Below are 15,740 nucleotides of genomic sequence, written 5' to 3'. Positions count from 1 at the left end.
CTGTAGAGTAAGTGTTGCTTATGATGTGTACAGAGTGCCCGAAGTTGTGAGTGCCCTATGTCCTAGGAATGATAGGCATTAGCATGTATAGTTACTTGCAAAGAATATTATTTATACTGACTGTTGAGATGCAGAGCTGAAATTGGCTGGCTGGCTTTCTTTAAGGTGTTAGCATGCTAGCTGTGAATTAAATTGATGCTGAAACAAGCATCGTTCCGAACAAGAAGCAAAAGCTGATATGATGAGATGTGTGCTCTTACTCTCTAAGTATTAAATAAAGGCTTAACCCCACAGTTTCTATGTACATCTGCATATAGAGCCTGTAAGAAGGTTATTCAAGTTAAATTATGCCACAACAGTGGATCCTGATCATAGATTTTATCTGGAGAGTTACTGAAAATTCATGCATGAAATCTTTAAGAAGCACTATCTTGTGGCTATCTTTAGGCCACTGAGGGGTGTCTCCTTGAGGGGGGTTGTATAATCAAAGTCCCTTCATTTTTTTTTTGTTGTTGTTGCTTTTCTCTGACTATGATGTGATACATATTCTGAAGCCATTATCCCCATGGTAAGAGTACTGGGGTGGAAACCTTTGGGGTGCTATCAGATTGTGGTGATGAAACCCTCTTGAACACAATTCATCCCTGTTTAAAAGGCCAAGCCAAACCAAACCAAACAAAGAAAACCAAAAACAAAGCAAAAGAAAACAAAAGAAACAAAAAAAGCAACTCCACTGTTGAAAGCATCATCTTTGTAAGGACATTTATTGCTGTATTTGTGAATGGTAATGAAAGTCCTGGGCTGTAAATGGATACCTATCATAAGGGTAGATCTCTGGATTCATTATTAAGTGTATCTACCATAGAATATTATGCAGCTCCAAGCTCTTGAATTTGAGTTATTCTAGGTAGCTTGAGGAGATTTCATCAGGCTCTGTTGAATGCCAGGTGAGCAGTGATCCTATGATTTCTGTGTCATTAAAAACTGATAACCCCTAAATAAGTTTCTGTGTGAGCAAGAATTTATACCAAAGCATATGTCTATGTATCATTTTATTGTAATATTTATTATATGGTATCCAGTCTTAATAGCACAAAGAAAAACGGGAATACATATATTATCACAGGAACTGGGTTTTTTTTTTTTAATTGCTAATGTGAGCGGTAAGCAACACACCAAAAAGAGACAAGGAAAAGCTGAAAGAAATAGTTATATAATTATAGCTATATATTTCTGCATCATTATATGAAGGTTTAGTTATAGTGAAATCATTTTTTTATTGAAAATAGATTTTTTTCCATACAATATATTCTGATTATGGTTCCCCCTCCCCAAACTCCTCCCAGATCCTCCCCACCTTCCCATCCACCCAAATTCAGCTGGAAAGCAGCTTATAATTAAAGTGATCATATCAGAAATATAAGCTTAACCTAGACAAATCTGTCCCCTTCCTCATTGTGATGTGCATTTGTCTTTGTCTTGGTTGGCTGGCAGATTGGCATCAGTTACCCCTCCACATGGAGGAGATACCAGTGTGTCAAGCCAAGGCCCCAGACCTCTGAAGAACTGAACCTGTTTGGGCGGCTCACAAGACTCAGTGGGTGGAAATGCAGGGGATATGGGACAGAGCACCCCCAAGTCAGGGAAGAACACACAGACAAACTCCTGGAGCATCTTTATTAGAAAGGACAGCAGAACCTGGTGCACCAGAGTATCTGTAAACCTATGGACATCTCAGTTCTTATGAGTCATACTGAATGGAAATTCCCACATCTTCTTGTTGCATAACACTGCCTATTTTATAGATTTAGATCAGAAAGTATTCTTTTTGTTGAATTCAGCAAAACCCCAGTTTTCCATGAGTTTGGTGTCTGTAATTTTGAATATAAGGATTCCAAAAAAACCCTTCCTGGCTCTCTGCAGTTGAATGAGGAGTACAGGCAATCTAGTCTTAGGCGAAGATGAGCTAAGGTGGGGATTAACTAAACAGAATAAAAGAACTTTCAGTTAACAAGATAGTAATATTTCATAATCTAAACCACACTTGACACTGTGTAAACTGCCGCTCCTGTGCCGCTGGAAAGCTGTTTTTGACTCAAGGTTGGTGGGGCATTCCAGGAAGAGTTAGTTTCTTAGGATCTCCTGATGTTTTCCTGTCCCAAGCTTACCCAACAGGCCTCAGAACAGATACAACTGCATATGCTAAGCATGTAATGTTTGGGAATAGTGATTCTTTAGGCCCAGCAATCCCTATAGGAATAACACTTACACTTTGAGCCCTCTGAGACCGAGTGGAAATTCCCACATCTTCTTGTTGCATAACACATTCTGTTTTATAGATCTGAAGCAGTAAGCAAGTCAGAAAGTATTCTTTTTGTTGAGTGCAATAATACCCCAATCTTCCATGGACTTTCATTGACTTTAAAGCCATTGATTTGTAGTGGCTGACTGGAGAACGATTTTAGTACATTGAATGTTGTTGTTCCTGCAGGTAGTATCTGTTGAGTTTCAGATATTTTTATAGAGAGTATAGATTAGTTAAAAGAGAAAGTCAAATATTTAGTTTCTTTTGTGAGACCATGTAAAACACTGTTGATTTTTTTTTTTTTTTTTACCTAGTAGCTTTGGCAGTGTCCTTTCAAAATTACCCAGTGGAATTTTTCATGACTCTTCCCATAAATAATATAGTGCCCTCTGAATAATGGTTGTTGTTTTATTTTATGCTTAGATTGAACCCAGGGCCTCATACATGCCAACCAAGCACTACACCACTGAGCTGTACGATTTTTAACTTACAGAACACCCCCCCCATCCCTCCATTTTCATACCAGTGTCAAGTAAAGACCCTGGGTCTCGATGATCTTGTCTGCTTCCAGTTTCCAAAAGTTGGGGAGCGTGAGGGTGTGGTGGGGGTAGTGGGAAGGGGAGAGGTGGAGAGAGATGGAAGGACGGATATGGGAGTAGGGAAGGAGCTATCTTAATTGAGGGAGCCATTTTGGGGTTGGCAAGAGACTTGGCTCTGGAAGGATTCCCAGGAGTCTACAGGGATGACCCCAGCTAGGACCCTAGGAAGTGGAGGAGAGGGTGCCTGAACTAACTGGCCTTGTCCTGTAGTCAGACTGATGACTATCCTGAATATCACCATAGAACCTTCATCCAGTGATGGATGGAGACAGAAACAGAGACCCACATCAGAGCACTGGACTGAGCTCCCAAGGTCCAGTTGAAGAGCAGAAAGAGGGAGAGTATGAGCGAGGAAATCAGGACCGTGAGGGGTTGGTTCACCCACTGAGACAGTGTGCCTGAGCTAATGGGAGCTCACCAAATCGAGCTGAATTGGGACTGAATGAGCATGGGATTGAACTGAACCCTCTGAATGTGGTTGACAATTGAGGCTGACTGAGGGGCCAATGATAATGGCACTGGGATTTGTCTCTGCTGCATGTACTGGCTTTTGGGGTGTGTGGGGGAGCCGGAGGGAAGTGGGAGGTGGGGAGGAAGTGAGAATTTTGATTGGTATTTTTTATAAAGTAATAAAAAAAGACCCTGGGCCTCTAAAGACATAGACCCATCTGGGTGGCTCACAAAAGCTAGTGGACAGGAGGAATACAGGTAATGTATTAAACTCGCAAGATATTTTTTAAGGTGGCAAGGTTCTAATTGTGGAAGTATATTTTATTATATACATATTTCTTTGTATATTTTCAGAAGTCAGCCAACTTCATGTGACTCTTCTTGACCATTTTATTTATGGACTCAGGGTGTTTATTAGGGTTGGCTTTGCAAATACTGGACTAGGGATATAGTTTGATGAGAACATGTGGGATGCTCTCGTTTCACTCCCCAGTAACCCCAAATATATAAATAGCTTTATTGACATATTGTTTGGGCACTATAGAATTTGTTTATTTAAAGCACACAACTGCTTTTTAGTATATTCATTGTGTCGTTCATCCATCACCCCAATTAACTTTAATGTCCTTTATAAAGAAAAGAGAAAACCAGGCTGAGTGGCTTAGTGGTTAAGAACACTTGTTCTTGTAGAGGACCCAGGTTCAGTTCCCAACACCCGCATGATTTGCAACCATCTATAACTCTAGTTCTAGTGAGCCTAACACTCTCTTCTGACCTCTATGGGTACCAGGCGTGCACATGGTGTATATACATACATGCAGGCAAGGCACACATATACATAAAATAAAATATTTTTTAAGAAAAAAGTGGAAAATTTTTTTTTCATTTGTCAGTTGATAGATTACTTGCCATTTCTCCTTTTCAGCATTTATGAACAATGCTGTTATGAACATTGTGTATAACTTTTCATGAGATGGTCCAAACCATTTTGTTGACTCTACTGATTTTCTAGAACACATCAGTGATATCACACCTAATGAGGCCTCCCCTATCCCCTCCTACATAGCTTCTTCTGGTCAGATGAATGAATTATCTGGATTGCAAACATGGTAGCTGAGGTCCAGACAAGGCTGATAGCTTTTCTGACCTCATAGAGCTAGGAGGTGGATCAGGGCCCTGAATCTTGTTCCCATGTTCAGTGCTTTATCAACTGATTGGAAACATGAAGGCCAAGAAGACCTGAAGCCTGCAGTACGCAGATTGGTAAAGCCTGGTAGACTTTTTCTGTTTGTCTAGTCTGAAGGTTTGAAAAAGAATATAAGAATTAGAACATACCTTAGAGATTTTCTTACCTCCTCTCCTAATTACACGAACGAGGCATCTAAAATACAGACAGTAGGAACTTGGGTCTCTCTGTGCCCTTTGTTCTCCGCCTTAGGTAAACATTAATTGTATAAGAGATTTATGAGGGGTGATGGATGCCAAGCGTTTTTGTCTTTTCTCTAATTAGAACCCAGTCACTGGGCTGTTATCAGCCAGCCATGACCAGAAGGATGCCTGGGTACGGGACAACATCTATAGCATCCTGGCTGTTTGGGGCCTGGGCATGGCCTACCGCAAGAATGCTGACCGTGATGAGGATAAAGCCAAGGCCTATGAATTGGAACAGGTAATCGTGATGACATCAGTGTCTTGTTTGCTCAGTACCTTTCCTTGGACTAGAAATGAACAAATCATTGTATGTGCATAACAGTTAGGATGTAGTCTTTCATTTCTGCTATAATACTTTGTGAAGGCATTCAGATGGTTGGCACCTCACATTCATCTTTGTGTTTGAGATAAAGCAATAACATCACAAAGCACATTAAATGGAAAACAAAACCATCCAAATTTCTACCCCCAACATATTAATATGCCTACCTGTTTATATTTCTCTCTCATGATATGATTATTTGTGAGAAGTTGATGCATGGCCATCCACCACATGTACCAACTCTTCACCCTGGCCACCAAATGAGACAAAAAAATAGAAAGCAAAAAATTCAATATATCAGAGCTGGACATCCCAAAGCATGTGCTTTTCAGAGTGGGTGGTTATATTCCAAAGAATATTATATAAATGCCGTTGCCATTGCTTAAAACAATTCTTAAACGTCCTTTTAAAATGTCTTTCTACTTTGTACCATTCTCCAGGAAGTGAGTCTTACTCTTTCATACTCACCCTTTAGATCTGAGCCAAATTGGCATTATTTAGTTTTTGTGCCTATGTTATTTGCCATATAGCTCAATGAAGGTTTTATATTAAGGTTTCCAAACTCAGAGGAAGGATGTAACCCAGTGCTAAAATGCTTACCTGGCATGCTAGCGGGCTTGGGTTTAATCTCCAGTACTGGACAAATATTTTCCAAATGTTTTGAGTACTAGTGTTTAGGTAAGGAGCCCTGAAATAGAAAAGTATAATCATCCTGGCATGAGAACATTTGAGATTTATCTTCATAAAGATGGAATTTAGGGAATGGGGACTGAACTTGGGGCCTCACACAAGATAAGCACACACTGTACCAAATGTCCTAGGATTTATCTTTAATTCATACATCCTTGGACAGCCTTCATAGCTAGTGGATGATCGGGCCCAGTTGTTGCTTGTTTATAGTAACCCAAATGGGCATGAGTGATAAGCAGCATGAAGGAAATTTGATAACTGTGGGAAAGCTCAGAAAGGAAGCTTATCTCTGGGAGCAAAGCTTGGATTTGACCAGGGCTTGCTCAGTGTGAGCTGATGAAATCACTCAGTTTTTGAAGTATATAAAGTTTTTTAAATTACAAATAACAGTCACTGGCGGCTCCTCCAGAAAGAGGGATGGATGAGTGCATCAGTTATTTGCTGGTATAATAATTTTATATTGAGTGCCTTGCAACTCTCCCATCATACACACACGCACGCACACACGCACGCACACACGCACGCATGCACACGCACACACATATTCACTAAGGTTGATTAAATTTTCTCTTCCTTCACTGAAACTCAAATAGACCACAATGTTTCATACTTAATATCTTTTACTATTTGATGTGTGGTTAATAAACTAAAAGCTGGGACTAGACATAGTGACGCACACCTTTAATCCTGCTACTCAGAAGACAGAGGCAGCTATATCTCTGTGAGTTTGAAGCCATCCTGGTCTACATAGTGAGTTCCATACTATCCAAGGCTGCATAGTGATACAAAATAAATAAATATTAATGGAAATATCACTCTTGATTATGAAAAATATTCATTTAAGGGGCACTTGGGTCTTGATTAACGTAATCTTTCATTGTGTGAGATTGTCTTGTGCATTTGGGGATATTTAGGGACTCTAACCTGATCATTAAGTTCCAATAATCTCCACCTCTGTCATTGTTCTGATTAGAATGCCCCTACCCCACATTTCCAGATGCTTCCCCATGACTGGTGATTGGCAGTATTAGTCCAAGTTGGAAATCACTCATCTCTTCTCATGGGAAATAGTTTTTCCTAGTTTGAGAGGAAGTCAGTTGACAAACATGTGTGCTGTGTACGTTAACCATTATAACAATGCTAACTTTACCTTATATTTGAGGTAACGTTTTCTTCCCCAACAGATTTTGTAACAAAAAAAATGGAATTATCTTCTAGGATTCTAGGATTTTAGAGGAAGAAGGGTCCGACTTCCGGACTTTTCCTTGACCATGAACTTTCAGACCCTTTTACTCTGATGCCCCCTGTAAGGTGTGGTGTGTGCCATGATACACCCATGCCTGTAAGTAGAAACTTCTTTTAGTCCATGATATCCGATTATCTAGGTTCTGTTTTTCTACGCCCCTTGTCATCACAGAGAGTTGAGAAATGTCACTTCATCTGCTTCAGGCTCAGGTTCCTCATGCAGAGACTGGGGTGAAAATACCACCCACCTTATAAGGCTGCTGCTGGAATTCAAAATAATATAAATAAAATGTTTTTCACAGTGTCTGGATAGAGTATTTAATTAATTAATGTAGTATTATTATCATTTGGTCTGTAGATCAGGCTGGCCTTGAACTCATAGAGATCCGCCTGCCTCTGCCTCCCTAGTGCTGTGATTAGTGATGACTGATTCATCTAGCTGGCCCCACCTAGGCGTGCGTCACCACCACCTGGCTACATTATTATGATTTGGAATGCTAATGATAGTGATAGTAATTGATTGCAATATTATTATTAAAAATCTTGGATACCACTTGTATTTTGTAAGAACTTTGCTTAGTGGTCCAATAATGGTATCACAAATGGCTCCTTTGGCAAAGTATCGTTACTTTTGGACAGGCATGGCAGGCTAATTCATCCTTTGTGTAACAAAAATAAATTACTAAGAAATGTACCATAGAGTTCCAGAATACAAAGCTCATAAAAATGTCAGAGCCCAAAGATGCATCTGCTCCAACACTTTCATTTGAGATAAATCACTTTGTCAAAACATTTATTTTGTGATGGAGTAGAAAAGTCTCAATACTGTGATCAATCAGAATACTTTTGTATAGTTGGGATCTGTCATTTTTGGAATATTGCCAGACAACACTGGCTTTTTGGCCATGTATGAGTAATTGGTTTTCTTTAAGCCTTGTTCCTGATGCCCCTTTATTTCCACAGAATGTGGTGAAGCTGATGCGAGGTCTCCTCCAGTGCATGATGAGACAGGTAGGCGGGATGTGACAGACTGGAGTGTGCATCAGTTTAATTGGGACGGCGTCTTTCTTACATTTGAACTTTCTCAAGAAAAAAACAGAAATAGTTTTTGCTTACATTCTTTTTTAAAATTACCCTCACTAATTTTCATTATGCTCTGGAACCATAGTTTCAAAGGACAGTTCTGAAGGTCCACTTTCAAAGATTTATGTGTATAAAAGGAGAACATGTCTTTTTTCAATTAAGAAAAATGATACTAAAACCACTCAGAGAAACCCATGCACTACTTACTGTTTATTCTGGGTGCTGTCGCTTCAGGTCAAGTGCTTCAGTTCTGAATATTTGTCGTTTGTGGGGCCAGCTAGATGAATCAGTCATCACTAAGCCTCAAGACCTGAGTTCAGTGCTAGCACCCACATGCTTGTTGTCCTCTGCCCTCGCCCACATGCCTGCCTGCACACATACACACAAACGATGAATAAATGGAATTTATGTTTGGAAGTTGACATTGTTATTTACTTCAGTGTATATCTTCAGTGTAAGGCAAATGAAACATTTTATTATAATGTTTATACACAGAACCTTCTACTAGGATCTGTACCGGTTCAGAGGGTCATGTGCTCCTACCCCATCCTTAGTTGGAATAGCCAAAGACGTTGCACTTTTTTCTTTGCAATGTTAAGGAAAGAGAAGCTTGCATTTAGACAGGTTCTTTTCCTTCCTTCCCTATGTCCTTGAGAACGTACCATTTGCCCCCACTGGGGAGTCTTTTGACAAGGATACCTTTTGACCTGAACCTCACCTATGATCTCTGGGCTGAGGTGTTTCCATGGAGTGAGTGGGAAGAAGCTCCATCATGGCCCCTGTGTGTACTGCTCATTAGCACCCACTTCCCATCCTCCTGGCTCCCAGAGGTGTCGCATAAGAGGTCTAGAAGATTCAGTGACTATCCCTAGATATGCCACCTGCCAGCTATGAACCTGTACAGTTATGTGAAGCCAGCCTGCCTTCGTCCTCAGGTGGACAAAGTGGAGAAGTTCAAGCACACTCAGAGCACCAAGGACAGTCTGCACGCCAAGTATAACACTGCTACTTGCAGTACCGTGGTGGCTGATGACCAGTGGGGCCACCTCCAGGTGGATGCCACCTCCCTCTTCCTCCTGTTCCTGGCCCAGATGACAGCCTCAGGTGAGCCATGGCCTTTCGAGTGACATTTCAGAAAGTAAAGGGGGTAATGTCCATTTGTACTGGGATAACAAAATGCCCAAGACTGAGGAATTCAAACAGCATAGAAGTTTCTTTTCTCACAACTCTAGAGGCTGAAAAGTCCAAGATTAAAATGTACCAACAAGTTGAGGTGTCTGGTGAGAACTGCCTCCTCTGAAGTAGAAAACTTTGTCTTTACATAGCAGATGGGTTAAGAACTAGGTGCTGTGTGTAGACTCTTCCACGAGAGCCCTCATTTGTCCATGCTCTAAACTCATAAGGCCCCCACATCTTAGAACTGTCACATTAGTAACACTGAATTTCAGAGGGACACACTGAGAACATACCATGTACTATAAATGAGTAGTAGATTATACAGAGGAAAAGTGTACTTCCCTGTGGTGTCATGTGCATCTGTGTCTTGCTAGGGCAGGAACTGCAGGGGCCCAGGCTGACACCTATAGACAGAAGTTAGCCCCTACATGGGCAGGTGCAGGTTTTCCTTTGGCTCACTCAAGGCTAGAGAATGATACTTCTGGAGTCCAATCTTTGCTTTGTTGGAATCTTCTCTGTACAAACAGAACATGTTCTAGAGAACCCACGCCTTACCTCTGAACATTCTTCCCTTAGACACAGCCTCAGTGAGGGAGCTCCTCACTTTGTCTTTCCTTTTCCGGCCCTTCTGCTTTCTCGGCTCACACATCAACCTTGGGACTTACATCAGAGTTACTTTGGTGCCCAATAAGAAAAGTAAAGATAAGATCGAAAGGCTTATCTGCTAGCAAAATGTTTGCGTATAACTGGCAACTCTCTTCACGGTATCGCTTTTCTTTATTAGGCTTGCGTATTATTTTCACCCTCGATGAAGTGGCCTTCATACAGAACCTTGTCTTTTACATAGAAGCTGCATATAAAGTTGCTGTAAGTACCCATGCTGGTAGTCTTTTTTCTAGTTGTCAAACAATCAGATAAAATCATCCAGTTTGGTGAAAGGCGGCTATTTGTGGCTCACTAGAATGTTAGCGAAGCTAGAGCTGTCAGAATGTGTCACCTTTGTGTGCAAAGTATTTAGTTTTTGTCCTGGGATATGGATTTCATTTTGGAATGTGCCACACACTGTCTGAATACATTACTATATTCAGTAATGTATTAAAAATGTCCTGTAGGATATGTATGAGCTGATCTACGTTGGGCTGCCAAAGGAGCCATGTTGGTGCCTCAATGGGAACTGGGGCACCATGGGGTTTACCCCATCAGCCCACAGGCAGAGAAGGCCACACTGCCCGTATAAACATGAACAGAGTTCACTTCCTCAAGGCTTCTGTCTATGTTGGAAGATGAAGCTTGATATACTACTTGAACAGTGGTTCTCAGCCTTCCCAATGCTGTGACCCTTTAATACAGTTCTTCATGCTGTGGAGACCCTCCCAACCATAAAATTATTTTTGTGACTACTTCATCAATGTAATTTTGCTACTGCTATGAATTGTAATGTAAATATCAGTGTTCTGGGGTTGAGTCTTAGGTGATCTTAAGTGGTGATCTTGAAAGGGTTGTTTGACCTCTAAAGGGTTGTGGCCCTCAGGTTGAGAACCTTTGCTCTAGACAATAACCAATTTGCAAGGCAGACTATCATGGCAGTAAGGAAAGGGCAGATGGCCCTATGGCTTGTGCAGCTACCTGACTCTGTGCAACAGGAAAGCTATGTAGATCCTGTGTCCACAGATGAACATAGCTGTGTCTCGAGTAGACTTCATGAAAAATGAGCAAGGGTCATAGTTTTCTAATCCCCGTTCTAAAGCAGTGATTTGTGTTCTCTCACAGGAGACATTGGTAGTATCTGGAAACATCTGGGGCAGTCACACTTAGGAGAGAGAGTGCATCTTGTGAGCGAAGGCCAGGAACTGCCTATAATACATAAGAGAGCCACATCAACCCTATGTCTAGACTTATCTGTCTCAGAATGTCAGTAGTATCAAAGTTGACAGACCTGTCTAAAGAAACTTAAGAGATTTTTGTGGGAAAGGTATGCTTTCAGGTAGACCTTGGGAGATAAGTAGGGTTCCCATAAGAAAGGGAGAGAAAGGGCATTTGAGTGTAGGAATCAACAGGTACAGGCCGGAACAGGCTGGGGTGGGGAAGGTGTGATTTAGGGAGAGCAGAGGTTGGGAGCATTTGGGGTAGAGGGTGCAGAGTAAAGGCCCAGGTGAACATTGACACTGGAAATAGCGGATGTCTTGTCGAGTTGCTGGCATGCTGAAGGTGGAGGCCAGACTCTAGCAGGTATGGCCATGCTGAGAATCATTGATGTGATCTGCTAGGGAAGAAACTGTTGCTCAGTCATTATCTGAAATGGAGGCTGAACGCATCACACCATCTTCAAGGATGAATTTTCTAGCTTGGAATGTCAAATATTAGAAGCAAAAGAATGCGCAGATATGAGAAAAGACACGTGGGTCCACCTACAAGGCTTGCTTGCAGGACAGGGTCTGTACCACTCGCCTGTACTACGTGACAGTATGGTACTCCTGTATTGCGGTGCCTGCACTACAGGACCATTCGCGAGCTGGGCAAGGGCCTGGAGATTTAAACACACAAAGACACACAGACAGAGACACGGCACGGGTCATCCTTGAACTCCCCAAGAAAGCCTCCTTTATTCTGTACAGGGGCAGCTTATATAGGGATCCTTAACTGATAGCCACACCCCAACCAAACCCACTAGAAACCACTCCCCTGGCATCAGGAACTCCTGAGGGCCTCATGCTCAGAGCATCTATAAGCATAACATTGTTTACAAGAAATTCAGGATCTGGGGGTTCACAGCTCCCAACAAGGGTCTACAATGACCCTGGTATATCTAGGTTTCTGTGTTCACATTTGTAAATGTTCTTCCTTGTTTTGTTTTGTTTTGGTTTTTATTTGTTTTATTTTTACTTTTTTTTGAGACAGGATGACCTCAAACTCAGCAATTCTCCTGCCTCTACCTTCTAGGTGCTAGGATTACAGGCATGAGTGCTGTGCCTGGTTGTTTTAATATTTTTGAAGTCTTTACCACCCCTGAAGCCACGTCATTAGTCCTAATTTTCAATTTTCATGACTTCACATAGTAAGAGCCACTATGTCCATCATTCCTCTTTGGATATTAAAAAATGAAGACTGATATTTTGGCATCAACCCTGCTCCTCTTACTTTTTCTGAGAGTATAATATAATTATATCATTTCCTCCTTTCCTTTCTTCCCTCCAAATATACCCTCTTCCCATATACCTCCTTATTTTCTTTCAAATTCATGGCCTTTTTTTCATTAAATATCTAAATATAATCTACTCAGTCTCTATGTTACGTGTGTGTGTGGTGTGTGTGTGTGTGTGTGTGTGTGTGTGTGTGTGTGTGTGTGTATTATTCAGGACTGACTGTTTGGTGTCAGATAACCAATTGGTGTGCTCCTCCTTGGGACAGACTATTACTCCCACTGCCAGTATTCTTTAGTTGCCTGTAGTTCTTTCTGTGGTTGAGGCTTCATGAACCTTTCCCCTTCCATGGTAGCATGTCTGTTGGTATCTTATATTTAGGCAGTCATGTTGAATCTTGTTAGGTTTTTGCTCTTGCAGTAGTGTATGCAGTATTTTGAATCAACACATGGCACTTGGGTTTTTTAATAAAAATACGAATCACCAGAGATAGGTATATATGTATTGAGTCTTCTAAATTAATTTGTGTGAATAGGTCTTTAACACCTTGTGTGTTCAGTGAGTCGTTTTTGACCTCGGCTTCAGTTCCTTGATGAACATTTTCTTTACACAGAGGTAATGCTAAAAATAGTTTTTGAAATTGTTTTAAATAAGTTCAAAGGAATTGACCAAATAGAAGGGCAACACTTTGATTTTAAGATAAGTAAAATATATTGTTCTCTGCAAATTGAGTTTGTTACAAATTAATGCCTTTTAGAAATAAGCCTTCAGAGTGTCTTTGTGTGTTCTTTTGTTCCCCTTGAGTATTTTCTTCTAAAATTCTGTACAGAGGCCTCCTAAGCTGAACTTGAGCAAGAACAGAATGAATATATACAGCCACAAAGCCTTTGAGAAGCCATCCTCCTGTTTCATTGTGCTTGTGCTAGCAGAAAGAAATTGCTTTTCCATAGTATTTCTTATGTACCCCCCACCTCTGATAGCTGCCTTTTTCTCCCCAGGATTATGGAATGTGGGAACGTGGAGATAAGACTAATCAGGGCATTCCAGAACTGAACGCAAGCTCTGTGGGAATGGCCAAGGTGACAGTCCTGTTTGTTCTGCCCTCTGTGTGTGTTTACTTTTTTGTCAGGTTCTCCTCTTCAGGAATTTGAATTTAATATGACTAGTACTTTTCTTTCGAAAGTCAGCAGCAAATATATGAAATCCAAGTGGCACCTGTACCCCAGCCAAGTGAAGTTATAGGTCAGGAAGATAGATTTCCAACGCTGGAGTCTGCATGTGACAGGAACGAAGTTGTTCAACCCTTACTATTTGATGTGTCACCTATGGGTCCAAGCTCTTGGTGTTAAGCTGTGTTATTGATGTCCAGTCTTCCTCTCTAGGTCATGGCGCAGGTTAAATAACATGAGAATTTTGTAGGTGAGATGCACAGCTTCAAGTCTACAAGGTCAGAGAAGTAACAACCATCAGTGAAGCTGGCCAGAGAAAAAGAGAACAGGGCAAGAGGGATACTGGGGATGCTGTGATCTTTCCTTGAAAGTATTTCAACTAAAAATCAGCTTTAAAAAATGGTCTTCAAGCCAGCACTGTAATGTGTGCCTCTAATTCCAACTTCTCAGAGTACTGAAGCAGGATGGTGACTTGAACCCAGAAGTTTGGGGCCAACCTGGGCAGCACAGTGAGGCCCTGTTCTAAAAAGGGAAAAGAGAAGAGAGGCAATGAGATAAGACAGGACAGAAATGGAGACAAGAAGAATGGAAACAGAAGACAAAATGGGTTCGGAGAACTCTTAAAGCTGAACAGTGGACCTGTGGGGCACATCCAGCCTGTAGGCCACTGGTGTGAATCTCTTGCTAAAGACATTCAGTGTGCAGCCTTCCCACCTCCTTCTCAATGTAGGCATGGACTGCTTAGACAGCATGAAGGTTCCAGAGCCACAGTTTTAAAAACAACAATGAATATGCTCCGATATAGCAAACTGATGGAAAGCGTACTTTTTACTAAAAACCTAATTAACTTTCTCAATTAACCATGAGGTAGGTTAACTGCAAAAATAGGTAAACGGAAAGCCAGTCCTGAGTTATTGTTTTGCCCCTACACATGATGTTAGCGTCTTGTTAATTTTCCATCTTTTGGTAGAATATCACTTTCATATGAGGAAATGTTTTCCTGTTTTCTTTCTTATTCATAGAATGAACATTGTCATCCTGGAAAGCTCTGAGCTACTGAAAGTGAAGAGACCATGACGATAGGACTCTAGATAGATTTTTTTTTAAAGTAAATTTTATTAAATTATAAAAATTTCCATTTCCGCCCCTCTTCCCAACACCCTCCCACTCCCCCCACTCCCTCTCCTCCTCCCTCTTCGTCCCTTAGGGCAGTCAGGGTTTTCTGCCCTGTGGGAAGTTCCAGTTCCTCCCCCCTCCCTCCAGGTCCAGGAAGGTGAGTGTCCAAACAGACTGGATCCCCAAAATCCAGTATATGCCGAGGAAACAGGTCCCAGTATCATAGTCAATGGCTTTTCAGAAAGACTTCGGGCCAGCCACATTCAGAGAATCCGGCCAAATTCCGAGAATCTGGTTAGATCACCTCCTCGTTCAGTCCCAGTCCAACTGGCCTTGGTAAACTCTCATTAGATCCGTTCCCTTGTATCAGTGGGTGATAGCATCCCTCGCAGTACTGATTTCGTTTTTCATGTTCTTCCTCCTTCTGCTCCTCATTTGGACCTCGGGGGGCTCAGTCCGGTGTTCCAATGTGGGTCTCCGACTGTATCGCCGTCCTTCGCCAGATGAAGGATCTATGGTGATAAGCAAAATATACATCAGTATGGTTATGGGCCACGGCCGATTCAGGCACCCTCTCCTCTGTCCAGAGAACAATCTGGGGGATCTCTCCTTGGACCTGGGATCCCATATATAATCAAGTCTCCTGTAAACCCTAAAATGACTCCCTTAGTTGAAATATATTCTTCCCTGATCCCATATTCATCCTTCCTCCCTCCCCCCCCATCCCAGGCCACCGAGCTTTCCCCATTCCTCCCCTACTCCCTTCTCTCTAACCCTCTCCCCTTCCATCAACCCTCCCACCCCCCCATGCACCCGAGGTTACCTGGGACTCTTGTCTATTTCCTACCTCCTGGTGGATAGCTAAATAATCTTCATCAGGTTCATCTTCTTATTTAGCTTCTCTAGGATCACGAATAATAGGCTCAAAGACCTTTAATTATGGTTAGAATCCACTTATGAGTGAATACATACCGTGTTCCTCTTTTTGGGTCTGGCTTACCTCACTCAGTAAAG

General features: G+C 41.7%; 1 protein-coding gene across 6 annotated transcripts in view; it reads left to right on the top strand.

The window, feature by feature from the left end:
- The window catches only part of Phka2 (phosphorylase kinase regulatory subunit alpha 2), an 89,077-nt gene that overhangs the window by 16,194 nt on the left and 57,143 nt on the right, over nt 1-15,740 (top strand). For all 6 annotated transcript variants that reach the window (XM_087903044.1, XM_048440687.3, XM_048440690.3 and 3 more), the window contains exons 3-7: nt 4,865-5,023; nt 8,006-8,053; nt 9,061-9,229; nt 10,086-10,168; nt 13,440-13,520. In XM_087903044.1, coding sequence (XP_087759170.1) covers nt 4,865-5,023; nt 8,006-8,053; nt 9,061-9,229; nt 10,086-10,168; nt 13,440-13,520 — 540 coding nt within the window. The remainder of the gene's footprint in view (nt 1-4,864; nt 5,024-8,005; nt 8,054-9,060; nt 9,230-10,085; nt 10,169-13,439; nt 13,521-15,740) is intronic.

The sequence above is a fragment of the Myodes glareolus genome, chromosome X (genome assembly GCF_982192425.1).
Source record: "Myodes glareolus chromosome X, mMyoGla1.1, whole genome shotgun sequence".
NCBI classification, from domain to species: Eukaryota; Metazoa; Chordata; class Mammalia; order Rodentia; family Cricetidae; genus Myodes; species Myodes glareolus.
This window is presented reverse-complemented; position numbering and strand designations above follow the sequence as displayed.